This window comes from Balaenoptera ricei, chromosome 11 (assembly GCF_028023285.1).
Source record: "Balaenoptera ricei isolate mBalRic1 chromosome 11, mBalRic1.hap2, whole genome shotgun sequence".
Classification (NCBI taxonomy): Eukaryota; Metazoa; Chordata; class Mammalia; order Artiodactyla; family Balaenopteridae; genus Balaenoptera; species Balaenoptera ricei.
Genome location: NC_082649.1, coordinates 43,387,122 through 43,414,836, shown reverse-complemented (window position 1 = coordinate 43,414,836; position 27,715 = coordinate 43,387,122). Strand labels below are relative to the sequence as shown.

Here is a 27,715-nt window from a genome sequence, read left to right as displayed (position 1 = left end):
TATTATGTCTTAAATGACCTCATTATAGTGTGGTTGTTTTTAAAAAGGAAAATGTTCTGATTTGTTGGATTCTAATTAATGTATTTATCATAATTTCATTAAGATATCTTCAATGATTATCAAAGTTTAGCTTTCATGACCTGGGAATTTGATTACTGTCATCTCTGCTTATTTTCTAGTTCTGCTGATTGAAATATCTATTAAGTCACAGTTTAATTACATAAATTTCTACATAATGATTCAAGATTTTTGTTAAACTACATATAGAGTGAAATAATCACTTACAGGTTAATATGACCTATATTTCTTGAAAATTAAAATTTGTCTTGTCTCCTTCATGCTGTGATACACTGCCATACCTTATTCTCTAACTGCATATTGGTTTGGGAAGCACTCTTTATTGATTTCTGTTATCATGTTAATGTAAATATGTCTCATAAATAAGCATACTGTGTTTAGTTAGACATAAGTATTAGTAATATCAATGAACATTATTCTCTAGTAAGAGTGTTTTACATTTCATTACAATGTCCTAAAACTAGCAGTAACTTTACTTGTCTTTCTGATTGAAATTAGGAATAAGTGCTCTAAATTTTTTATGATAATTTGTGAGTGCATGTTTGCATGTAACATGTGTGTGAGAGAGAGAGACACAGAGAGACAGAGACAGAGAGACAGAGCTCACACTCTAGCCTCAGACACAAAGGCTAAATTCGTGATATATAATCAAGAACTGTGTTGAAATCTGCATAAATGTTAACTATTTTAAAAAGAAGTTATAAAAGAGTGAGGATTACATTTTTGAGTAAAGTCACCTTCCTTATAGTACCAGCCACTGTGTCCTATTAATTTTTCTCTGGTAGTTCCATTCCCAGTGTCATTTCTCTGCAGTGGAACTTGTCACAGCCTGCATCCTCACCATTACCTGAGAATTGCCTCTCTTTTCTCTTGACTGCCCTCTGCGCCTCTCCCAAGTTAATCTTTCTAAAATACTGCATCTATCCCAGTCTTCCCTTGCTAATTCAGCACCCACTCTTCATGGCTTTCTATTGTCTTCACAATAAATCCTGAATTCTTAGAATAATGTGAACCTAACTCAAGACACACCACAGTGTGTGGCCCCCTGTCTTAATTTATAATCTATTTCTTGATTGTTTACCAATAATCTTTTCTAGCCGGATAGTGTATTCCTACTGCTACACCCACCTCTTCCTCTTTTCCAACCCTATTGATTTTTCAGTGTTTCAGCCTTTATGGCTTTGTAATGAATTATCTGAGAATTTTTAAAAATTAATTATTTATTTATTTTTGGCTGTGTTGGGTCTTCGTTTCTGTGCGAGGGCTTTCTCCAGTTGCGGCAAGCGGGGGCCACTCTTCATCGCGGTGCGCAGGCCTCTCACTGTCGCGGCCTCTCTTGTTGCGGAGCACAGGCTCCAGAGGCGCAGGCTCAGTAGTTGTTGCTCACGGGCCCAGCTGCTCCGCGGCATGTGGGATCTTCCCAAACCAGGGCTCAAACCTGTGTCCCCTGCACTGGCAGGCAGATTCTCAACCACTGCGTCACCAGGGAAGCCCTATCTGATAATTTAGTGGTGTCAGTAAACATTTGCCATGCTCATCAAATCTTAGGGTCAGAATTTGAATAGGGTACAGGAGCAAAGTTGTCTCTGGTACACAAAGTCTGGGGCCTCAGGCTGAATCATCTGGAGCTCCTTCAATCATAAGTTTAAGGGTTAGGGTTAGGGTTACGGTTAGCGTTAAGGTTAAGATTAGGATTAGTGTTGACTGTTGGCTGGGGGCTCACCTCCTCTTCACATGGGGCTCTCCATGTGGGCCTCTTCCTGTGGCTGTTCTGCAGGAGCTAGTTTTTCTCAGAGCAGATCAGCTGACTTTCCCATGGTGGCTTCCCCCAAGGAGAAAGCCATATAGAAGCTCTATCCTTTTTCACAACCTAGCCTCATAATTCACGTGGCATTATTTTTGCTATGCTCTATTGGTTGGAGCAATCACAAGCCTGCCTAGGTTCAAGTGGATGATAAATAGCATCCATTTCTTGATGGAGGTCAGTGAGGTTTTGGAAGAACACATGGGATTGGAAATACTGCTGTGGCCATTTAAAAAAATTGTCATTATGTCATATTAGGGACTGTAGTTCTTATCCCATATACTCTTTTAAACTTTCCTAGATTAGTATAGGCCCTGCCAACCTTTCCCCATTCTGAACTCTTATAAACTGTGCTCTTGTTCACAACCAGTATATTTTTTTGAATTGTTAACTTTCCTAGTGCATCTCTTTGATCTCCCCAACTGTATTGCAAATTACTCAGTGCAAGGACGTTACTTTCCAGTGTTTATATTTCCCACAGGGCCTAGCATAGGGCTTTGGACACAGTTAATGTTCAATAAACCTCTGGGTTAAAGTGAAATAGGCTTAGAATAAAATAAGCTTTGGCTTTTATGCATCGTAGATGTCTGTGGTGGATGGTCTTTGTGAAGGATGCAGCTATGGGGTGGGCAATGGTGACTGTGATCTCTAAGAAATAAGTGAACAAGAATCACATTTTAGACAGAATTAAGTGTGTTTGGATTGAATGAAACATGAAAGCTTAAATGTCAACAAGGCATGATGGCAGTCAGTGGGAGGTGCTTTTTTGCGTCTTAAGTATTTAATTTTAAATTTAAAATGTATTTAAAAATTCATTTAATTATTCCAAATAATAATCATTGAAAGTATTAAATTGAATTCTACTGGCATTTAACTCAGAGTCAATAAGACCAATGGACCAGTAAGAGTAAATATTGTAACATTTCACATTTAAAAAAAAATGTGTAGCTATGTTAATAAAAGCATTTATACTCTAATTTACTTTTATTTCCTTTTAAATTAAAAACAATACATGCTTATTTTAACAAGTCAAGGTATATAGAGAAAAAACAAGTCTTCCCTCAACCGTTCCCATACTGAAGATACAAAGTTTGGTTTGGTGCATGTTTTTACAGCTTTCTCCACTTTCATTTTGTATACTTTTCATTGTTTATATATTATTCCTTATATTTATTGTTCATGCCATAATTTATTATTCTTTAATATGCAAAGCTCATGGTTATGTCAATGGTAATTTCTCTATGTGATGATTATGGGATTTGATCATCAGTTATTTCTCTAGGAGGCTAAATTATAGACTTTATAGCAAACTGGTAAGTTTGATATTTTAATTCAAAGTTGGCTTTTTTTTAATAGATTCATAGAAAATATACAAAATAAAGTCTTTGTAGGATGAGTTTCCTGCTGTGTGCTCCATTGTATTTATTTGTTCACGTTATAAGAACAAATAGTAACTCAAGGATAGAACTACGTAAAGCATTATGACTGTTACTAACTAAAACCAATAATATACTAGGGTCTCAGCCTTGTTAAATTCTTCTAATGGATACGTGTAATTTACGCTTTACTAAATATTGTAAAATTTCATATGTTAAAAATTATTTGGACGTAAAATTTTCATGTGGAAGGTAAATGTACAGCCTATGGCCTTTCAAACTCTTCCCACTATCAGGGGTATTGGAGTCTTGACCATAAAATGAAAGGAAGAGAATAAAGATCAGTCAAGGGAAAACACCAGAGTTCAGAATTCCTGACTGTCTGTAATCAGTCACTTAACCAGATCCTGTTATGTGAGGACGTTACACCCAGATCTAGTTATTATGTATTTATGACATTGAGAACTACTTATCTGGCATGGTTTTGCTATTTCAAACATGAATTGATAGAATATAATTGCCTGTATTATTATAACCTCCTGAAAAACTAAAAACATGCTTGATAGAATATTCCAAGTCCCATATCTCTATATAACTATTATGTATTTAAGATGGCAGATCACACTGAAGTGATGAAGGGCATTCGTCAATATCCAGGAATTCGATATCCTGTCCTTACTCCTAATCTTCAGGGTTTCCACCGTGCTGTAAGTGTGCTACTAATTTTTCTAAAACTGATATGCTTCTTGTTGTAAAGATCTTTTCAAAGTTAAATTGGTGTGATATATGACTCCCTTGTTATCCTGCATAAATACTATCACTAATACCCGTAATGCAGGTACATGGAGATCAGTGACTTTGTGGCATTGTTGGGACTAAAATGCTCCACATAATGGCTCTTCCAGTCTAACCATTCAAGAATTAAAACACAGAAATACAATTACCCATTTTGATGAAATTCTTTTGAAAGTATATTTTGTGCTCCCCACTTAAACAAGGAATACAAAATATAACAAAGATTTCCCAATACGATATTATAATTATTAATATTATTGTAGTGGATAGTTATTTTTGTCACTTTTTCTGAGGTTGCTGTTGTTCCCGCCCTCTACATGGAGCTAATCACTGTCTTTGGAATTGCCTCTACCAACTTTCCTTATTTGTCTTCCGGTTTGTTTCTTCCAATCCTATGTGCCTTGGGAATTTATATGCCAAGAAGCTTTCATAATTACACATACTAGAAGAATCAGTGTAGTTTTAAGTAAAAGCTTGAGGTGTTATGCTTACATGGCTTTATTGTAAAAGTTGAGCAACAGCTATTTTTGGTGTTAATGGATATTTTTCACTTTTGTATTTGTGACTGGGTTGCATGAAGTTGAAATTGTGGGTGCTAGTTGGTGTATCACCTGTTAGTGTATCTCGTGAAACCACTTTTCTTTTATTTGAATTAATACAAATTTTATCACATTGTAAAGAAAGACAGAGGCCTTTTAAGAAATTATAAATATTGCTGTCATCCGCTCCTAAAGAAGTAGGGAATGTAACCACCTTGAGAAAGGTATGAGAGTATACCCTCAGGGTAGCTTAGAAAGTAATAGGAGAAACCTTGGCTTGGGACTCAGGCAAGCCTGTGTTTGAAACATGGCCCCAGAACTTTTACTAGCCTTGGGACCTCCTATTAGTGTTTTAGCCTCTTTGAGCCGCAGTTTTCTCATCTGTAAAATTGCCATAATAACACTTCATTTACAAGATTGTTTGTGGATTAGAAATAGGGCATGCAAGATACAACACCAGCACATAGTAGGTGTTCAATAAATAGTACTTTAATTTAGTTAAATTAAAAAAAAATTTTTAAAAGTGAAGTGTAGTTGATTTACAATGTTGTGTTAATTTCTGCTGTACAGCCAAGTGATTCAGTCATATATATATATATATATATATATATATATATATATATATATATTCTTTTTTAATATTCTTTTCCATTATGGTTTATCATAAGATACTGAATATAGCTCCCTGTGCTATACAGTAAGAACTTGTTTATCCACAGAATTTTAATTTTAAAGGTTACAATTTATTTTGGATGGAAGAGTGGATACCAGTATTTTTTTTTTAAATGTTGGAGGAGAGATGACAGAATTTTTTTTCTTAATGCATTAATAGGGTATCAGAGAGAAAGGGGAATCTAGGTACAGTGCTAGAGATATATTAATAGAAAGTCTTAAAAATCCAGCTGGAAAACTAGGAGGCTTGATGTTGAAAACAAGCACTGGGAAGCCTGGAGGGAGGAGAGAAGATGGCCAAAGGGGCAAAAGGGAGAATTGATTAGGTCGACATTTTGGATTTGAAGACTGGCAAGAGGATTAAGGTCTTAAGACATGCAATAGTTCGGTTGTCACAGTCAAGGTATGAAACAGTGGAAGTGAGGTTAAGAGATAGGGAGAAAATTTGTAGCAAAATCTAAATGATGACTTGGAAAAATATTTTTCTGTTGGATGGTAAGAAGAGAAGAAAAACAAAGCATTTACTAGTCTCAATTTTAATAATTGGGTAAAAATAAAGTTTTCCATAGATATCAAGAGGTTTCATTGGGATGCTAGTATTTTCCATAATTAAGGTTAAAATATTGCTGAGGATAACTTTTAGGAAAGGCAAGATTAAATTGGAACATCATCATTGTATATTCTGTGATTTATAAGTGTTGTAGTTTGTGGAATTATTGTGCTATCATAAAATATTTTTACATTTCAAAAGGGTGTATGCAGCAAGTTGAGAGAAATCTAATTTTAAATTTTAAGGAGAATGTTAAAGAATTCAAGTATTCCTTTATAGAGTAGTTAACATTGCTTCTGCTGCTCTTGTTTATGCTTTTGGAATTACTAGCTTTGGCCTTTGATTTTTATTTTTCAGGTTGCTGCAGGAGCCACTGAGATCTCTGTTTTTGGTGCTGCCTCTGAACCCTTTAGCAGGAAGAATATTAACTGTGCTATTGAAGAAAGTATGGAGAAGTTTGAGGAGGTCGTTAAGTCTGCAAGACACATGAATATTCCAACACGAGGGTACTTATGAAATTCCACAAATCCTATTTAGTTCATTAACATCAATTGTATAAGCTCTTTATGAACTATCTAGATATTGTTTATGACATATAACAATATACATAGGGTATCTTATTTATACCCTGATCTTATGTGATCAGGGCCATGATTATATACTTATTACTATAACTACCTCATTAATATCAGCTGATAATTATGAGGGCGTATCTAGCCCTTATGTTGTCATGCATTTGAGGTCAGAGGGACCAACATCGGAACTGACATTGTTACTCATTTTATTAATATCAAATTATCCAAATGCACCCATTTTTGGATCACAGCCTAGTGTAAATGGATAGATTGTTACGAACTCATAGTAGCATTTGGAAAGGAATCATCTAATGTGGTTTCCAAATTTAAAAATTTTTTTAAGAACCATGCTTTTTCTTCAAAGAATATATTGTACAGAAATTCAATAGATTATGTAAAATGTAAAATTGAGAACTGCACTGGGGAGCTGGGCCCATCATTCCACCCATTCAGCCTCCCCTTAACAGCTGACTTCCAGGTTTTCTCTGTGTGGCCCCCAAAGCAAAATTATTTGGGGAAGGAGAAGAGAGAGGAAACTGGTTTGGTTCTTGCCTGCTTCCAGGCCAGCAGGGGAGCATCTAGTGCAAACAGGCTCTATACTCAGTCCCATGTCTGTGAAATGTATAATAAATTCATTGTTACTTAAGGAAGAAGTTTCTCAGACATTAGCTAATTTTCTATTTTTATAATTATGGAGATATGATAAAGATGCCATATCATCTTCATAAATTAAAATGCATAGTGTTTGTAACAGAAGGCTGAGTGCTGTCACTGGGCTTAGATGCTGGTTGTATTTCCTATGGTTAAAGTGAGCAAAGTTCATAGTGGCAAGAAAGATTCAGTCATTAATGAGAAAGACAAGTGGATCCACTTTGGAATGACTGGATTAGAAAAGGATTGGAATTCAACCAAGGTCATTTGGAGAGCAAGTAGAATTAGATTACACCATAGTTAGCTATCTTGTTGGTTTGCTTCCTTTTTTTTAAACTTCTTTTTCCTTTCTCCTTAGTAAATTTCCAACATGACTTTTTAAAGATATAAAGATATTTTTGTAACTGATATGCATACATAACATGCAGAGGGCGTGCAAGAAAGTCTAAAAACCAAGATAACGTATTTCCATAGACAGAAAATAAAGGATGTCTCTTCTTAAGGCAAAAGTTACATAACCACTATCAAAAAGCAGAGATGTCCTATAAGTTTCTAAATTCAAACATACATAAGTTGCTTTGTCTCTCTTCCCTTTAAAAGCAAGGAAAAAATAAAGAATCTGTTCTTCTATTTCAATTTATGTTTAAATGTGGAGTAAAGTAATTCACATTGGAAAGCTGAAAAAACACAAAGCTCTAAGAAGTCAGGTACATGTAAGCTTATGCTTCAAATGGGAAGTGTTTATTTTTTAAATGTTGAAAGATGGATGTGAACAAATTATATAATAACAAATTTTATCATTTTAGTTTTTATAAAATAGAATAGATAACTGAATAAGGCTAATAGAAACCCTAACTCCCCTTTAATACTGATTGCTGAACATTTAATATTGTCCTATCAATAAAGAAACTTCTAACCATATTACAACCTAAGAAGTTTTTCAGGCTTTGATAAGAAGAGTACAGAAGTGCAGATGGACGAGAACTCACCCACAGCCAAATGAAATCAGTGAAAGTACATCAGAGACTTATTGTAGCTATACTGTAGACAGATGTATGTTTTCCAACGCAGACTTCCTTCTTTTGGAGCACAAGCCCTCGATTTTCGGAAACACTAGTCATTTTTAGAACTATGCCTTCGGATGGATGGATATGAGTTCACTATTTGTGCAGTTGAAAATTATCTTCTCTCCCAAACTTTTACAGAGTTTAAATTAGATTTTATTTTCACTGGCAATCTAGATGGTAGATACTCATTATTAAAAGTTATAGGCCATTGGTACTCATTTAAGGGAAAGAGCCATGCTCAACTAGTTGAACCTGAAGTAGATGCTTCAGCCAGTGTTACTATGGCAACAGCTGCATCAACATGGATCATCACCCAGAAAATGCATATCGCCAGCTGCTGTCAGATTTAAAGGCCATGAGGCAGGACACATTTTATAAAGGCTCACTAAAGACATTTAAGCTTCTGTAAAAACAGTAAACTTTCATATGTTCTAAATAGCAGCTTTTATTAAAATTATGAAGGCTATTGTTTGTTTCCTCCCTTCCCGGAAACACACAGATACATATGCCTATGTACACGTTTCTATACATGCTCCAAACTTTATGTAACATATGGGACACATTGGGGAAAGACATGGTGCCAGATGGTTGACATAAAATGCAGAGTCAGCTAACTACTGCTGCACATACATTGTATGTGAGTGAGCAATGAAATGTCTACATTTTGGACTTCATTCTTTAATGTGTATTTCACATATGTTTAAAAAATGTAGGTTATTTTTCTCTTATCTGTTTAATTTTTAAAACATTAAAAAGACAGAGAAAAATAGAAGCCTGCTATAAATTTAATCACTTTCTTTCTTTTTTATCAATGGCATTTATTGAAAGAATTATCTCTTGGTTTGTCAAAATCTGTTTAAAATTGAAATCCCTCAGATATGAAGTAGTGTTCTCATCTATCATATAAGGCATTCAGGTTTTTTTTGTTTTTTTTTTTGATTTTTTTGTTGTTGTTTAATTTTTTAATTTAATTTATTTTTGTATACAGCAGGTCCTTATTAGTCTAGTCATCAATTTTATACACATCAGTGTATACATGTCAATCCCAATTCCCCAATTCAGGCATTCAGGTTTTATTCCTTTTTGTTTGAAGTGAGTATCAGCTTCTCTTTAATGACGTCACAAGAATCACATGCTCACTCTTCTTCTGAAAATATTAATTTAAAAAGGAAACTATCTCTAAGGTGCCTTATTCATTTCATTATTAGATGCTTATAAACATGTTATAAATTCACAAAGTCAGCAGGTGTGCATATCAAAGCAATGTGCTTTTACATGATTACATCTTAAGCCTCTTCTATAAAGTGGCCTAGAATGATCTGATCCATGATTAACTTCCTGAAAGTCTGAGCCTACTGAAAGTTGAAAGAAGTTGACTGATAACATTTTTAGGAGCCAAACAAAATTATTCACCCACTGTTAAAAAAAATACAAATTGCAAAAATATTTCACTGTGAACTGTCAATGCTGAATTTATTCTCAAATTACCAGAAAAAGTAGACATACAAAATAATGAGAAGGAAGACTAAAAAGCAAATTAGCGATTAAACTAATATAGACAGCCATAGATAACTTTTAGGTATGGAAAAACAAAGACAGTTTTAGGATGCGATAATGTTTTGCAATGTGATTAATATTGCAATGTGATTAATATTGATAGATATTTTGGAGAAGACAAGGAATCAGGTTTTCATAGAACCATAATGAGTCTAAGGTGCATATTTTATATAGCTCTTCACCTACTGTCACCTTCATCACCTACTTTCTTCTTATACAAAACCAATGAAAACCCAATCGGTTTTTAAATGTTTCTGAATAAAATTGTATCATTTATATCAGTGACCAATTTATTTGAGGAAAGACCCTCAATGTTAGGAAATTCTTCCTGTGCTTAGTTATTTTTGGCTGGTTGCCTAACTCTGTATAATTTCTAGCCTTTAAAATGGCAACCATTTCTAACAGCTGTGAAGTCAGGGCTCAGTGTTCTTTCTCAAAATGGTCAGCTTTCACTGGATTTCCCTTCGAGAGAGAATTTGTAACTCAACACGTTTCTTCAAGAATTTGCAGCCTACTTGTTTGTTAGCCAAACCATCTAGGTCGTGTGAACATGTATTTTCTATCCTTCCCCTGCCTCATGCAAAATGTCATTATGGATCCTGATCCTGAAATAGCAGCCATATTGAGTAAGATAATGAGCCTCCTTGTTTAAGGGCTTAGTGTTTTAAATACACAGTGACTGGCAGGCAGTGTTTCTCATTGACAAAGCAAATGTGTTCCATTGGATAATCTATCCCAGTGAAATTCACTTGCATATATGGCGCTGTCTTCCTGTTAGTGGACAGCTTATTGGTCAAAGTTTCTTTCCAATTTCTACTGTTAAACTGAGGCCTTTGCATTGGCATGGAAGAGCAATTCAAATCATCATCTACCAAAATATGGCACATGAAACTCTAACAGTGAGACATCTGTTAAAACTATTTTCTTTTGTACATATGGTTTGTTTGAGTTCTACTTATTTTAGCCTCACATATTATTCTGTCATGGCTGTCTGCCAGATAACACATACACAGCTACAGTTAATATGTGTAAGTTGTGTTTGTGAAGTCACATCTAAATAACCTTCATGTACAGCTTTTGAGCAAAGAATGTGTTTTGTCATTTCTCGTGAAATTTGCATTTTAGAGCAAAAGGAGAATTTTAGCAGAATTGCTTTTTGAGACCAAGGGAAGGTCATTATTTCTTATATCATCCACAGAGATAAGTGCATGATAGGCTCTCAACTTTATTTATAATTGGCTTGTTAATAATGGAATGCTATTTTATATTGTTTATAGGTTGATATATTCTTCATGGGTACATCAAACTTGTTCCTGTATTTAAATGTCTTAATTACCTTTAATTGACATTACATGTCATCTCATCTCATCACTCTTGGCATTGTTTTTCTCTTCTGAGGAAATAGCATTGGTTGACTCTTTACACTCCAAGTGTTTGTGATATTTTTTCAAGGCTTTTACTCAGTCTTTTGGTTCCCTTTTGCCAGGATGATTTGAGGAACATGGGCTAATTGTGGGAAGGTAAACCTGAGTAAGGCCTAACTGTAGGTTATTTTTCATGATTCAACTGTAGGTTATTTTTCATGATTCAGCAACTTTACACATAGGTAAAGTTGTTAAAAACTTGAATGTTTCTGTTTTATCTTTTATCATGATTTTGCATAATATTGATAAATAGCCTCAACAAGCACAAATAAAAATAAAACAACTCACATTTCTATCCAGAGTTTATTGTAATTTTAGTGCAATTGGCTTCAATATGGTTGGTGATTCCTGTATTACCCTGTCATCCTACGTAATGTTTAAAACATGGTTCCAAGTCTGAACTCCCAAATATGTGCTGTCATCTCTGACTACAGAATTTAAGAACCTGAATCTGGCTATACGTTGATTGTAAAGATGAGGAATTTCATAGGAAATTATTCAGAAGGTTAAAATGACATCTTTACTAACATATTTTTGCATTAATTCATTCAAGAAATATTGTTTTATATAGTGTCCTCTCTTGTGATGCTATTTGTAATAATGAAAATGAAAAAGAAGCCTAACTTCGAAGAGTTCCCAGCAGACTGGGGAAGTAATGTGTATAGAGATAATTATTATATGGTCAAAAAAGCCAAGTACTTTAAGAGACATGCAGATAAATCCTATGAAAGTTCAAATTAAGACTGTATTAAATTTCTCTGGAGTTATTAGTAGAAGCCTTCGTGGAGGTGTGAATAAAATGAAATCATTAAAATGGGTAAAAATATGGAAACATAATCAGAAATGATGGCCTCCTCAGGCAGGGTAGGAAATCTACAAAGAGCAAAGGCATAGTGAAGAGAAATCTCCAGAAATGTTTGGATAAGAGGGAGAACTTTATAATTACTCTAATAAGAGCTTTTGAGGCTGTGAAATGCAAGAGAGGTAGAAAGTCAGATGAGGCTTCACAAATTGCTGAATTTGAATATCAAGTTTATTCAGTAGACAATGGCAAGCCATTAAGGATTTTCAGAGTGTAAAAATATGCTCTAGGAATATTATTTTGGCAACAGATACTGGAGTGCAAATGAGGGAGTGGTGTGAGACTAGAGGCAAGGAGGGCACTTAGGTGATGCCTGTGACCATCCTGGGGAGGGGTTTGGGTACTGTTCTGTCCATGTGGGCTGGTGCTGGCAGAGTTAATATGCTCTAGAGCCTGGAGGGAAGAACCAGCCAATGCTGTTTAATGAACGTGTTCTCAAAGCTGACCTTCAAGTGATTTAGTGGCTGAAAATGACTATCATTTTTTTTTTTTTAATGGCAAATGTGGGGAAAACAGGAATGAGCACCATTTTGGATCTATTGAGCTTCATATGCCATGTGAATGTGTCAAGCAATCGATTTGTAGTGTTCATAAGAATATTGGGAATTTGTTCCTGGAATTATCTGTGTAATAGTGAGAGAGAGAGACTATAGGGGACTGAGCTGATACAGAGACTCCCTTTTCTGTTCCCATTACAGACGCATAAATATAACAACTTGTAAAACATACAGCCAAGCTCAGAAAAGAAAAGAAAGTACTCAGATTTCATCAAAGAAAGTGTGGTAAGGATGCAGGCTGATGCCACTAACACACGGGGGTATCTATTCCAGATATAATCCCTGGTGGCTTGGAAATGGGATTTTAAAATCTATATGGGAAAAGATAGATGTTCTGCTAAGACTGGATTTGGAACTGAGTGTTCTTGGAGCCTGGAAGCACTTCCTTGCCAGTGCAAAGTCACTGAAATATGTGCCAGTGTTATGGGTTGTGGATTTATGACATATGAGTATTGTGGAAACCCAAATTGAGAAATGAAGGTAGGCATTTGCCTGGGAACTGGTAAAGTCTGCAAGGCAAGAGAAAAAGGAAATTAGATATCCTTTATAGGAACATTAAAATAACTCAGGACTGTCACTTCAGGAACTCCTACAGAAACTGAAATCACCGTGAAAAGGCACTAATGGTAAAAATTACAGGCCACATGAGGAAACAAACTATCCTAAGAAAAATAAGCAGAAGAAAAAGAAAAAGCAGGAGAATTTTCACTGAAAATAAGGATATAGAATAATTTGAAAAGGAGATTGTAAATTAATGCTTAACCTATTTATAAAGGCAAAGGAAGAACATAATAAAAGAACAGGTCTTTATGGAAAAAAGGATGAAGATTTAAGGAAAAGAAATGGAAAGGAAAAATACATGTGTTAAATAAAAACAATAATTGCATTGAACAGCAGGTTACAGTTGAAGAGAGGATTAGTGGTCTGGAAGTAGAATTTGAGGAAACTGCAATAATGAAACACAGAAAGGTAATAGAAATTTTGAAAGTGAAATTAAGAGAGAATGCCTAATAGAATTCCCAGAAGGAGAAAACAGGGAAAATAGATATTTTGATGAACTAGTACTTTGATGATTTTCTAGATGAGAACAAAAGCATTAATGTTAATATTGAAGAAGTATAACAAGTCCTGACATACTCATTATAAAATGTAGAATATTAGGTATAAACAGGTAATCCTAAAGCAGTAGAGAAAAAATTACTATAAAAATAAAGGAATTATCATTAGACAGAAAAATTCTCAACAGCAAAAACTGAGATGAGAAATAGTGAAATAATATGTTCAAAATGGCAAAAAAAAAACCCTGTCAACCTAGAGTTCCATTCCTAGCCAAACTATTATACATTGATAAAAGTGAAATAAAACCATTTGTTGACAAAGTAGTCTGCAAAAGTCTACCTTTGCTGAAAAAATTACTAAAGGCTGTAGTTCAACAAAATGGACATTGAACCAGAAAGAAGGAATGAAAAGAAAAAAGAAATGGAGAGGTTGCAGGTCAGGGCTTCAGCAGAGTAGAAACTATTTGGAATAGGTCTATAAGAAATCAACCACCAGCCAATTAAAGATGGATAAATGTCGTGAATGCTGTGGGTCCAATGAAAGATAGATGCTGTGGGGTAGCAGTGAGGAAATCCCTGAGATTAGATACTCTCATGGCTGTGTAACATCACTTTTACATAAGGGTGTCAATCCAACAGTCCAGGTGAGGAAGTATTGCTAATAGTTGAGTGGTTTTCAATTTTGGCACCTTAATGGAACTTTGAAAATTATTTTAAAATAATTAGTGGTTAGAGTCTATTCCCTGAGTTTCTGATTTAATTGGTTTGGAGTGTGTCCTACCCACCAGTGTCTGCTTTGTTTTGTAAGCTCCCTAGGTGATTCTGTACAGCTGAGATTGAGAAGCATTGTAATAGATTGTCAGAGAAGAGCAGAGATCTGGAAACTGACTTCTGCCACCAGTCAAAGCAGACATGGTAGCCTATTTTCATCATGAGGAAGGCCATTTCACACTCACAAAAATCCCTCACTTTTTACAAGTGGTTGGCAAGCTTTTTGTGTAAAGAGCCAGATAGTGATATTTTAGGTTTTGTGGGTCAGATGGTCTTTGATGCAACTACTATTCTGCTGCTATAATGCAAAATATCCATGGAATATAGGTAAACAGATGGGCATGGCTTTGTTCCAATAAAATTTTTATTTGCAAAAGAGCAATGAGCAGGATTTGGCCTCTGGGACTTAGCTTGCCAACCTCTGCTTTCGAGTGTTCAAGTACGGTTAATGAACACAGTTAAGAACCATTGCATTCACTTTGCAGAAAGTAGCCCCATGTGTGAATAGGTTAAAGAAGGGTGGAGAAGAACATATGAAGATAACATGCAATGGAGAATGAAGACCAGGCCAACCATAGACCAGGGAAGGACTCAGAGGGAAAACTCTAGTGAGTGAAAATGCACATGGAGAGAGTTAGGGTCATGGCATAAAGGGACAACTATAGCCAGGTTGTTACTTTTCAGTTAAGAGAATGCTAGAGAGGTTTGTTTGTTTTATATTGTCTTACATTTGTCGGGGTTTTTTTGCTTGTTTTTGTTTTTGCATTTAGAGGGATTGCATGTAAATGAATAGCTTGGACTTTCTTTTTAATCACATCTAGATATTTGGGGTTCAGAATAAATGTACTTCTGTTTTCAACACATTATCATCATTGTACCTGAATTGAAAATCCTTTTTCATCCCTTGCCACCTCCTCCAGTGCTATGTTCACATAAGAACATTTTCTTTTCTGTATATCTTGAGTAAATTTATACAAATTATTTGAATATTAAGCTTAAATTATAGTGACTGAAAGAGCAGAGAGATGGGTTTCCTGTCCAGCATAGGCTTTCAAATTTTACTTGATTTTATCCTCTTTTTCTCCTTCTTTGTCCTCATAACTGCTTGCCTGGCTTATGGAACTGCTTAGTTATTTTAATTACAAAACCCAATTTTTATTCACATTTTTAATACTTTTGAAATTTGGTTATATCTTTAGGATCAATGAATATGTATTGAATTATTGAATCTATATTTCATGTTTTTACCCCAAAACCTGTTGTGAAATTAGTGTATCTTCCAATTGACAGGATCTTTTTTTTAAAATTGAGGTATAGTTGATTTATAATGTTGTGTCAATTTCTGCTGTACAGCCAAGAGATTCAGTTACACATACATATACATTCAATCAAGGAAACATGGGATCATCTTTGCTCATGTTTTTGCCTCCATCTTTCCTTTGGCACCTACTTCCAGAATTTATGAAGAGTTGCATTTCTGGAAAACAAACCTGATCTTGTCATACGAATGTCTCAAAATAATTTTCAGGGATCTCAAAGTTTCAGCTCCATGGCACAGTATTCAAGGGCTTGCTATCTAAAGCCTTTCATATTCTGGCCCAAAGAACTGGGTTTCCAACCTTCTTCCCCACCACCCCTCTCTCCCTCATATGAATTGCTTCATTCCTGATGATCAGACACATGGTGCATTATTTTAATACAAGTGTTGTAAAATCTCTGAGAAAACTTTAATAAAATGGGATTGGTGTTGAGCTGAAAATAGCTAAAAGAGGCTTTTTCTAAAGTTTCATACTTTAAGATGAAAATGTATCATCATCCTTGCAAGAAAGGCTTGACTTTTTATATTAAATTGTTGAAGAACTTTATGGAATATCTTTATTTAGAGGCTTTTAAACATAGACTAGACACTCTTCTGTTGAGGATGATTTTTAGGTACACCCATGAGAGATAAACAAGGTGAACTTTGAGGTTGTGATCAGTTCTGGGAGTTTGAGGGTGATTAATGACTGTATCTACGTGAAGCCAAAATATCCAGATGGAAATGAAAAGAGAAATTCAGTTTGTCATCTACATGCTTTCTATATGATTCCAAAAACCTGGATATTTAACAGTTGAATGTATGTAGTTATTGAAATAAAACAATATATTTCACTGGTATTTTCTGCTTTGAATGTTCACGTATTGCTATAGTTTAAGCAACCTCACGAGATAAACACTTGTCTTATTCCCATCTGCCGTCAAATAACATATATCAAATTGTAATTATTAGAAAAATTAAAATGTGAGTTAAATTGAAAATGTTCCCAATTGTTTTTGTTTGGTCTGAGAATAATTATGAAGGAAGGAATAGAGTAAAATAAATTTTCTTGATGACTCTTTGGCTATTTCTTCATTTTTATAAAATGGAAATTAGGAAATGGGTTATCCACCAGATGCATATTTATATGGCTCTGTATTTTAAATTTAGGTATGTATCCTGTGCCCTGGGCTGTCCATATGAAGGAAACATCACACCACAGAAAGTAACAGAAGTAAGATATACGCCTGGTTTTCTGCTTCATGGTAAAATGATGTGTATTATTTTAAAAAGTGGACTCTTTTTCCTAATGTTTATTGCATTTGCACAACTAGAGCCATGGACTGATCACTTAGCTAATAGTTTTATTTTAACACTAAAGTCTTAGATAGTGCCTATCACTGTCCAGAGTTAACATTTGATTCTTATCATATGGGTGTTCAAAGTTGGAGGGAATAAAAACACCTGATTTGTTTTTATGTGAATAGAACATATTGAGCAACCTTTCTACTTTCTATCAGAATTCTGAGGCAGTTTTTGCACATATACTCAAACTTTGCCTTGGTTGCTCAGGTAGTGTCCCTTTGCTGTCTCCTGCGTATTTTGGCATTTGTATCAGAGTACATACTGCTTCCATGTTTTTGTTCCTTTGAGATTCTATAGCTCTTTCTGCTGAGATTCAAGTTGCTATTATTCCAGAGCAATTTTACAGCAGTTGATTATAGTCATTAAGGACCTACTTATTGAAGTTCATTTTCTACTTCCTGTTCCTTTTTCTTAATTGATACCAATGAATACAAAATGCTTGTCTTTGAAATTATATTAGACTCAGAAACTCATTTGCATATGAAATAGCATATTCTTGTGCACTGCTGTTAAAGTTAATTTTTATAGTTTAGGAATGCGGTGCTGAAGCAGTGAAGATGGGATTGTTAGAATATTGAACTTTAGACAGGATAAACTTTCAGTTTGGCTAAAACCATTCCTGTTTTGTGTATTCATTTGAACTGCAGATGTTTCCAGTGAGAGATATCCCATCATCTATTAATTAAGCAAGACAATTGCCCACAGAGGCAGATATATCAATACTATAAAATAATGAAACAAATATTTAAAAAATTTTATTGAAGTGTAGTTGATTTACAATGTTGCATTTAATTTCTGCTATACAGCAAAGTTACTCAGTTATACATATATATTCTTTTTCATGTTCTTTTCCATTATAATTTATCACAGGATATTGAGTATAGTTCCCTGTGCTATACAGTAGGACCTTGTTGTTTATCCATCCTATGTATAATAGTTTGCATCTTTATGAAGCTGAAATTTTGCAGTCCTTCGCTGGCATGGGACCCTTCTAAGGCTCTGTTATTAATTTGTATTCACAACTATATATTCTTTTTTTTTAAAATCAGTTTACTGCTTTTATTATTTTTTTAAACTTTTATTTATTTATTTATTTATTTATTTATTTATTTATTTATTTATTTATTGGCTGTGTTGGGTCTTTGTTGCTGCGCATGGGCTTTCTCTAGTTGCAGCGAGCGGGGGCTATTTTTCGTTGCGGTGCTTCTTCTGAGGGCTTCTCATTGCAGTGGCTTCTCTTGTTGCAGAGCACGGGCTCTAGGCACGCAGGCTTCAGTAGCTGCAGCACGCAGGCTCAGTAGTTGTGGTGCATGGGCTTAGCTGCTCCGTGGCATGTGGCATCTTCCCAGACCAGGGCTCGAACCCGTGTCCCCTGCATTGGCAGGCTGATTCTTAACCGCTGCGCCACCAGGGAAGTCCCTATATATTCTTTTCTTAAAGAACATTTCCAAAATAGTATAACTTCAGACTCCACAAACCTGAATCCAACTCTGCCTATACACCGACCCCTTGCTTTTCTTCCTTCTGGCTTGTGCCACCTCTGGACAGACCACACACAGTCTCAGGCTCTGCATTCCTGCTCCATAATGTCCAGGGTGTTGCTGAAGAGAATCCTGGAACAGGCAGATTGGAAGTGTTAGGAATTCATGACCAGTGACCTTACCTGGTCTTCTGTTCCACACTACCCTGTGTGGAACAACTCCCTGTCTCCTTTCCAAAATGACTCTTGCAGACTGTGTTCCCTCTGTTGAAGCCTCTAGCCCTTCCTGTCGCTTACTCCCTTGTATATGAAACTGCAGAGCCCTTCCCACTGATACTTGAACATGTTCAAGCCTCTTCCATGTGAAAACTTCCTTCCTTAAATTAGCATCCCTGGCTAGTTATCGATGATCTATCTCCATCCTTCCACATCTACACTTCTTCAAAGGGCTGCCTGCAGCAGTGGTGCCCATCTACCCTGTGCCACCAACACTCCACCAGTCTCCAAAATGACGTCTAGACCGTTCACTCCACTGAAATCCCTCTTTGTTAACATCACTACTGAGCACTTGGGTCAAGAAGTGCGAGATCCTATTCAGTCCTTGTCTTGACTTCTCAGCAGAATTGGGGGCTAGTGACCATCCCCTCCTTCCTGCCACTCTTGTAGCCCTTGGATTGCCTTGACCCCACACTTAGGATTTTCCTCCAGCCACTTGGATGGAAGCATCATTCTTCTCTATGTGGCCATTAAGAAATTCCAGCATTTAATAGGCAGTTTTGAGGTGATTAATTACTCTATGTGAGGCCAAAAACATACAGATGGAAATGAAGAGAGAAATTCAGTTAGTCATCTACATGCTTTCTATATGATTCCAAAGACCTGGATATTTAACAGTTGAATATATGTACCTTTTTAAATAAAGGAGAAGAAAGAGGAGAATCAGCATTATGCTTTTTTCATCCAGGCTTCCATCCAATAATTGTCTCCTACCTGGACTAGGGAGCCCTTCTGAGTTCCCTTCAAACTATTTTTGATGTTGTATTGATACTGCCTTTCTGAAACATAAAGCCCATTATGTCACCACTACTCCACATTCGGTCAAGGCTTTCTACTGTTCTTATGATAGATTCCTCAACCAAAATCCTAAACCCGGTCAGTTTGCAAGACTGTGTGTATTCTTTGTATGCTCTGCCCCGGGCCTTCCTCCCCAGCTCTATGGAGCCCCATTCCCCCTTGGTTTTTGCTTTCTTGTCACATCTGTCCTTTACATCTGACCTTCCTTCCTTTTTTTTTTTTTTTTTTTGGCCACACCCCATGGCATGCGGGATTCTAGTTCCCCGACCAGGGATTTAACCCACGCCCCCTGCAGTGGAAGCATGGAGCCTCAACCACTGGACCACCAGGGAATTCCCATGACCTTCCTTCCTACTTGGAATCCCCTTAGTATTTGATATTTCAGCTGCCTGAAATTCCACCTGAATGTTCTTCTCACACCCTTCCTCTGCAACCTCTTCGACAAGTTGATGCTGACTATCTCAGGCTGTCACTGAGGCCCTTCCTGCTTGACAGATCTAGGTCAATTTCCTTTCTACATGCTCTTAGAATCCTGTTTCTTTGTTCCAAAATTATTATGTTAGCTGTGTTTACACATTCCCAAGTGGAATTGATTAGGGTCTGTCCTCACTTGACTCCAGATTCCATAATACCTTGAGCCTGGACCCTTAACATCTGCATCCCCATCATATCCCAGCATCTAGGGCAGCGCCTGATGTAAAATAAGCACCAAAGGCACGCATAAGGCATGAGTTAAGGGGTGACCATGTGTCTGACTTTGCACAAAGTGATTTTTATATATTCTCATTTTCACAACCAAACATGTCAACACTCACTTCATCATTATTATTGTGAGTTTGAAAAAGTAAGTAGTAAGGCTTAGAAAACAGGCTAAATAATGGTGTTTTATTGTTTGTATTTTACAGAATAGGGACTGAGGCTTCAAAAGGTTCATCTTCTGCCCAGTATCACATGACTAGCATTGGTGGCAGCTGAGATTTCAATCCAGGCCTGTCTGATTCCAGAAGCCATGTCTTTGTCAACATACCATGCTGCCTTCATGAAAATTCATATTGCTCTTTGAAAGTAACATTAGTTATTTGGCTTGAAGGGAGCACAAAATTTACCAGACTCAAGAGCATCCATTTATGAGCTAGAAAATTTAAGCCAAAAATATCAAGTGTCTGTACCGATTACAAAACTACTTGATTGACATCTCTTGACCGCTAATCTAGTGCCTTGAGAAATACTAGTTCCAAAGTAAATTTGTGATGCTTCTGTTTGATTAAAAGGCTGAGAAAATAAGCCTCCCATAAATGAAATTGTAGCTTATAATTTCATAATTGAACATGTAGCTACTTAGATAGATACGATTCTGAGGCAAACTTGAATATTAGAGAAAGATAATTACAGGAATGTCATTCAAAGTTTTATATAATACTTGGGATTTAATGAGAAAGGAAAAGGACTAGTAAACTAAATTATACATTTTCCATGGATATGCAAGTTATCTTAGTTGTGATGTTTACTTCTAGATGACGTTTGTTAAGGAACAACAGGGTTTGAGTGTCTTCATTTCCATTGTTTTACTAGCTTGTCACTTTTCTTGATAGGTATCTAAGAGATTGTATGGCATGGGCTGTTACGAGATTTCCCTGGGAGACACAATTGGAGTGGGAACTCCAGGAAGCATGAAGAGGATGTTGGAAAGTGTCATGAAAGAAATCCCACCCAGGGCTCTTGCTGTTCACTGTCATGACACATACGGACAAGCCTTAGCAAATATCCTTACGGCCCTTCAGGTATTTTGTGTTATTTTTGTGTATGTGTAAAGGTGTGTATACTTATTTGCCATATAAACATATTAAGAGCTTTAGTGAGACAATATTTATAAATTGCTATGAATATAACATTTTTTTTTTGAGATTCAAGTGTTGATACTTATTGGGCATCCACAGTGTTCCAAGCCCTTTGTTCACCTCTTCCATGTACGTTATTTCATTTAACCCTCACAGCAACCTTTGCAGTATACATAGCATTTACCTGTTACATATCAGGAAACAGGATTTGGAGGTTACGTGACCTGCCCAAGATCACACAGCTACAAAGTGCTAGATTTGAGACCAGAGACTGGGGCTCCCGACTCCATGCCAAGACTTTTCTCCTAGTTTCCTAACATGCTGACCCAGTAAGAAATTGTTATTGTAGAAATATACAGAAATCGAACCATTGTTTGAACACTGTGGTTAGGTTTAGAATCAAAGGAGAACATTGAATAGCTGTAACTTGCTAGAAAACTGCAAGGGAGGCAGTGTGATATGACAGAAGAAAAACTAGATTAAAAATCAAGAGACGTTTAAACAGTGCCTGACACATGACGTGCACTCAGGAAATATTTGTAAATTGCCCATGCTTTTCAGGGCAATGATGTCTCTTATTACTGTTCATTTGATTTGATAAAATCCCTGAATTTGTTCTTTTTAAAAGTACTTATCTTCTCAGAGCTATGTCTCCTTTTTTCAACTCCCACTTGCTCTCAGCCTGAAAACTTGATAGATTGAAAAATGATGGCATTTTTGAGGAGCGCAAAGCACGGAGATAGTAGCGTGCACTGTTGTAATCATGTAACTTGTGCTCTTTTGGATAATTTGGTGCTCTGTGATGAGGAAGTATGGCACTGAAATATAGACTGTTTTGTTTAAGATGTCTTCCTGATGTTGGCAAGCATCCTTTTGAAAGAACCCCTGGTTTTTATCAAGTATATTCTGATCAAAATCAAGAGAGCTAGAAAGTTGGAGGATTAAGAATTGCTTATTACATTCTAATGATACCTCAGTTCTTTTTAATGTATTTATTGAAAGGAATAGATAGATATAAATTGCATTTTAAGGTATTTATTTTTAAATTGATGTTATTTCTTAAACTCGGCTAACAATAGATTCACTGGATGTTCTTTGAACCCAAGATTTTGACAACTAAAGATAAGAGTGTCTGAAAGCTTTTTGGTGAGGCTGAAAATCAATACATAAAGCTTAATGTCATCATCCTGCAGTGCACAGTTGTTTGGCAGAAGTTAAAAAAAACCTGTGAATATCAAGCCCCACAAGGGCTTATTTGGACTCTGTAACATATGTGCACAAATCCTTATTTATCCTCTGGAAGCAGGCAAGGAACATTGTATTGAATTAGAAGAAAAAAAACGATATCCCATGGACTTTGGGGCATTTTGACAATTTTCCTTCTCTATTCTAGTTTCTAAAACAATAGAGAACTAGGCATCACTTCAGGATTCTGTGTTCAGCTGCAACTGTAACTTATTAAGTGTTCCTCACCAGCAAGTTCCTGGAGAGGTCTGTGTGTGTGTCTGTGTTTGTGTGTGTCTGTGTGTCTCTCTCATTTCTCCTATGGATATATCCTCTATACGGTAACACTTGAGTCATGTTTTATTCATGTAGCATATTTATTATATAATGAGTGATAGTTTAGGGTTTTGGGATCCAGGACTATAGTGCACATTCTGGGAACCCAAAGATCTGATTCTGTAAACTTTCTGCCTGTTGAAAATGCCCCACTGCAAAATATTGCTGTTACCCCATTGTGATTGTGACGGTTAAGGCTGTCTGAGGAAGTAAGATTTAAAATCAGATATAAAGAATGAGAAGAAAGTAACCTCAATAAGGGGTGTGTGTGTGTGTGTGTGTGTGTGTGCGTTTGTGTGTGTGTATGGGCATCAATGTGTGAAAAGAATGTTCAAGCAGATGAAACACCACTTGGGCAAAAGGCCTTGGAGAGGGAGCAGCGTGTCCTAGGAGCTGAAAGACGGCTACTGTCTTCAGAGGGGAACCTGAGCTTTATAACATTCGCTGAATTAGATGAACGGCAGAGTCTCCATTTACAAAGAGATGAAGATTGCAATTCTGGGGCATTTGCCCATCCATACTGTAACAGCAGTACGGGGTGGGGACAGGAAAGAACCTTGGGCCCAAGCAAGATGGGGAGCACAGTCCAGAACCTGTATAAGGCTGAGACCCCTCACCCCACAAAAAAAACCACCACACCTTCAGTCAAAAAGGGTGAACCAGCAAAAACCACCTCACAGCAGGAGAAGGCGGCAAGGATATTTATTCTAATGGCCTCGGCTATGGGTGAAGGAGAAATACACAGGCCCCCTTTATATGTCATAACTTTTTGTTGACCCTGTTGTGAGTTTAGGGTTGAAATTCACATTGCTTGCAGAATGTGAAAGACTCAAGCGGGCAAATTATTTTCAAATGGGTGTGAATTAGTAGTACCTACAGGTGTCAGGGAGAATATAAATCTTTTCAGAAGGAACATATCTTCAATTTAAGCTGAATTATTTGGGGTGTGAGTGTGTGTATGTGTCTATGTGTGTATGTGTATGTGTGTGTGTTTATGTCTCTCTGTGTGTGTTTGCCTGTGTATGTCTCTTTGTGTGCATGTGTGTATGTGTACATGCATATGTGCATATGCATGTGTGTGTACATGTATATGTGTATTTGTGTGTATGTGTCTAGGTGTATCTGTATGTCTAGGTGTGTATGTGTATGTATGTGTGTTTATGTCTGTCAGGGGAAGGGTGGTATTTTGCTCTTTGGCAGCTCCTGTACAAGTTAGCAGGAAAAGTGTCCACAAGTATCTGTCATTGTGTTTTCTGTTCTTTTACTATGGGCACAAGCTCTAAGCATGTACGTGAGGTGGGAGGGCGGAAGGGAGGCGAGGGGCCTGGGAAAGTGCACTTGGAGCGTGGCGGTGTTGCATTGCCCAGACCTTGACGTGTAGTCACAGTGTAAGTGGGTGGAGGAGAGGGTAAGAGCAGCTTGTGTAAGAAGCAATATGAAGCCCGAGTGGCCAGTTTAAATGAACAATTTAACGTTGGAGTTGTAGAGTTTGTGTTTGCTGCCATCCACTTTCAAACAGTTTCATCCACTTTCATCCAGTTTGATAAGCCAGTGCCAGTGTAAGAAAAAATATACACTTTTGCTCTCTTTGAAACTGTGTGTAGCTGAGACTGTAAATATTTGGGGAGGTGTATGCTCACACAGACAGCGGAGCAGGCTCGTGGAATGTCTTTGCAGACATACGTGTACTGGTTGGTCCCTGGCAACGCTGAGTGAGGCAGAGTCCTCCAGGGCCCCATCCCAATAAAAGCAGCAGCAGCAACAAAATAACCAGGATTACCTTGAGTGGAGGAGAAAAAATGTCTTAGGAGAAAAAAAAAACCAAAAAACCAAACCTGCCAGTGTTTAAGTAGAAGGGAAATCAGAGAAAGTCCCACTTTGTTATGAACTAGGCTAACTCTGGCTTCAGGAAGCAGTGGCCATACTTCATTGTTTAAAATGGAATCTTTGAAGTGGCTTCTAGTCAGATGGCCGGTGCATGTGGAGTGGATATCATTTGTTTTAATTTAGGGGTTGGGAAACAGTTTACAGTGCTCCAAACTGGAAGTTAAAATGATGGCAAGGAGACATGTAGTAGGTGGAAACTTGGCCATGATGGTAGGAAACAAATGAGAGTTATAAATGGAACATCCCCTTCGGTCTGGAAAGCACATACTAACAATGTAATAGAGGGATCATTCTTGGGTTCCCAGGTTTATTGTATTTTTTTAATTACTTAAACATATGACTTATAGGGCTGTACATGGTTGTATGGGAGTCAAGAATTCATAATTATCAGATATTCTTTAATATAGAGAAATAATTGACACTATAGATTTGAGTGGGGGATATTTATAACCACCCAAACCCAAAAGAGCAAGAAAATGAGGTGACAAAACATACAGCATTTCAGTAATGGAAGAAACATACATGGCCCAAAGTACTTGTCTTAATTTTTTATGTAAAAATTGAGTCTCACCCTTTTGCATATTCCCAAGTACCTAAGTAAAACACCAGTGAACAAATTACTTAATCTACTTAACACTAAACAATGGCACAGTCTCTGTTTTCCTTCACTCAAATGATCTGAGTCTTCATAACTGGGTAAAAACAGAGTAAAACGAATGAGTTCCAATATCACAAGTAACAGTACCACATTAACTGGTAGCAAAGAGAGTAGAACAGGCAATATTTAGCTTTCCCCTAAAGAAATACCATGTGCCTTTTTCTTCTCTTAAACTTAATAGACATTTAGCTAATGTGCCTTTCCTCATGATGTTTTCCATATGTTTAGTATTCTCTTTTAGAAAAACCAAATCATTTACCTAATTTTTACAACAAAGCATCATTTCTTTATATTGACTCTTGCTAAACCACGTTTAAATGCTACCAAACAATTTCCTCATGTAATTTGTTTTTGAGGTTCTCAAAGAAAACTTTTAGAATTCCAAATTCTCTTCTCAATTCTATACCTATAGAATGTGTACAATGATGTCTATGTCCTCAGATTTTACAAAACTGAGGTGAGGTGCATAGTTTCTAGAACATTTGTCTTGGTGACTGCATTTGGTTGATACGTCATACTATTACCGTCATTACAGTTAAAACTATTACTACTGCTGATATACTAATAGCAATAATATTATAACCTTTATTACTCAAGGAGCCAGAGGCATAAAGCATTGCTTTGCAAATGTGTAAATTTGTAAATACATGCATTAGATATTATTCATTTATTCAACATCTATTAAAGAGCTAAATAGAAATCAGTGAGCAAGAAAGAAAACAAAAAGTTGAAAACTGGATGCTCCTATATAGGTTTTACAAAATGCATCACTAATTTATTCAACAAATATTCATTTTATCAGACACTGTTTTAGATGTTAGATTCAGATGTAAAATCTCTGAGCAGTCCTGCTGTGGAGAAAACTGTTTTAGTTTAACTCAGTACCTCCAGAAGCTTTTTGAGTATGAAATAGTATTTTTGTTTTTGTTTGTTTTCTTGCTTGTTTGTTTGCTTTTTGCTACACAATTAACTTTCTCCAGTACAGTATTATGTTGAAAATATTCTCAGGTGGGATGAGGTGTAAGTTATCATCAAAAAATAAATAAAAGAGGTAAACTAACACAATATTGTAAATCAACTATACTATCAAGTATTTAAAAAATACTTTCAAGACAAAAATAAGTAAATAAAAGAGAACAGGGAGTCCAGCAGAAGTTTAACACCGTCCAATTTTTGAGTGCTTAAAAACAGGGCTTTGAGCCATAAATGTCAGTAAGAAAAGGTGAACAAAGTTCCTTTCTATTATTTTTTTTTTGCAAGTGGCTGGATTGCTTATATCAGTGATAAAAATGAGAAAACGTGAATAATTTTGTTTTGTTTATCTCCAACATCTTTTTATTAATATAAACGTCTCTCTGATTTTGACTATAGGTAATCAGTCAGGTTTTTTTTCAGAGATAATATAACTTTTATCTATTTCTATATCCACAGATATTGAAGGGGCAGTTAGAAAAAAAATCCTTCTGAGCTAGATGGCATTTTAAACGTGAATTCAAGTAATCAGTGTTTAAAAATAATGCGCGTGAATTTGATTCTAATATGCTAAATATGAAAATATTTAATCTTTAGGTAGTGGGTTACACTTAGATCATAAGCCTGAAACTCAGCGAGAAAGAAGATGCCCAAAACGGCTCTGCCTCTCCCATGGCAATTAATCCATGCTGATCAGTTAGGCAAATGTTACAAAGATTGATTATTGTTGATGGGGATTAGGGCCAGGATATGATATGATTTTTCCTTTGACGTAAGAGATGGAAATTTCAGAACTCACTACCTTTTCGAGCACCTCTCTAATTCATTCTGTAAATATCTCATCTGATTGTTTTAATCTCGTTTTCAATATCTTATTTTCAATCAAGTACTTGTCACATCTTTCTTAACACATGCACCTTTAATTTGGAAATCTTGCTGTTTTGCTCTATTGTTTGTATAGAAACACATTAAGCTTTTTGTTTTTTGAATATCTTTTCACGTTTCTGTTTTCTTATTTTTTTCTCTCACAAAAATATCTATTTACAAGGAAACTTTATGAATATTTATACTCTTGCCCATTAATGTAACGTGACCCAGATTTTTTCCTTAAGAATATTGGCTTGAAATTGGTAGTTTGGTATTGAACATAAAGTATTATTCTCATAACTATATTTTTGGCTTATTGTAATGTAACCAATTCATGGTTGTAGGCTCAGCACTAATAATAAAAACAAGTGTGCGTGTGCG

At 36.1% G+C, this 27,715-nt stretch overlaps 1 protein-coding gene across 3 annotated transcripts in view; it reads left to right on the top strand.

Annotated features, from left to right (window-relative positions):
- HMGCLL1 (3-hydroxy-3-methylglutaryl-CoA lyase like 1) overlaps positions 1–27,715 on the top strand; it is a 155,307-nt gene that overhangs the window by 62,557 nt on the left and 65,035 nt on the right. For 2 of the 3 annotated variants that reach the window (XM_059937541.1, XM_059937540.1), the window contains exons 4-7: positions 3,870–3,965; positions 6,172–6,320; positions 16,804–16,867; positions 21,145–21,333. In XM_059937541.1, coding sequence (XP_059793524.1) covers positions 3,870–3,965; positions 6,172–6,320; positions 16,804–16,867; positions 21,145–21,333 — 498 coding nt within the window. The remainder of the gene's footprint in view (positions 1–3,869; positions 3,966–6,171; positions 6,321–16,803; positions 16,868–21,144; positions 21,334–27,715) is intronic. The other variant, XM_059937542.1, reaches the window with a different exon arrangement.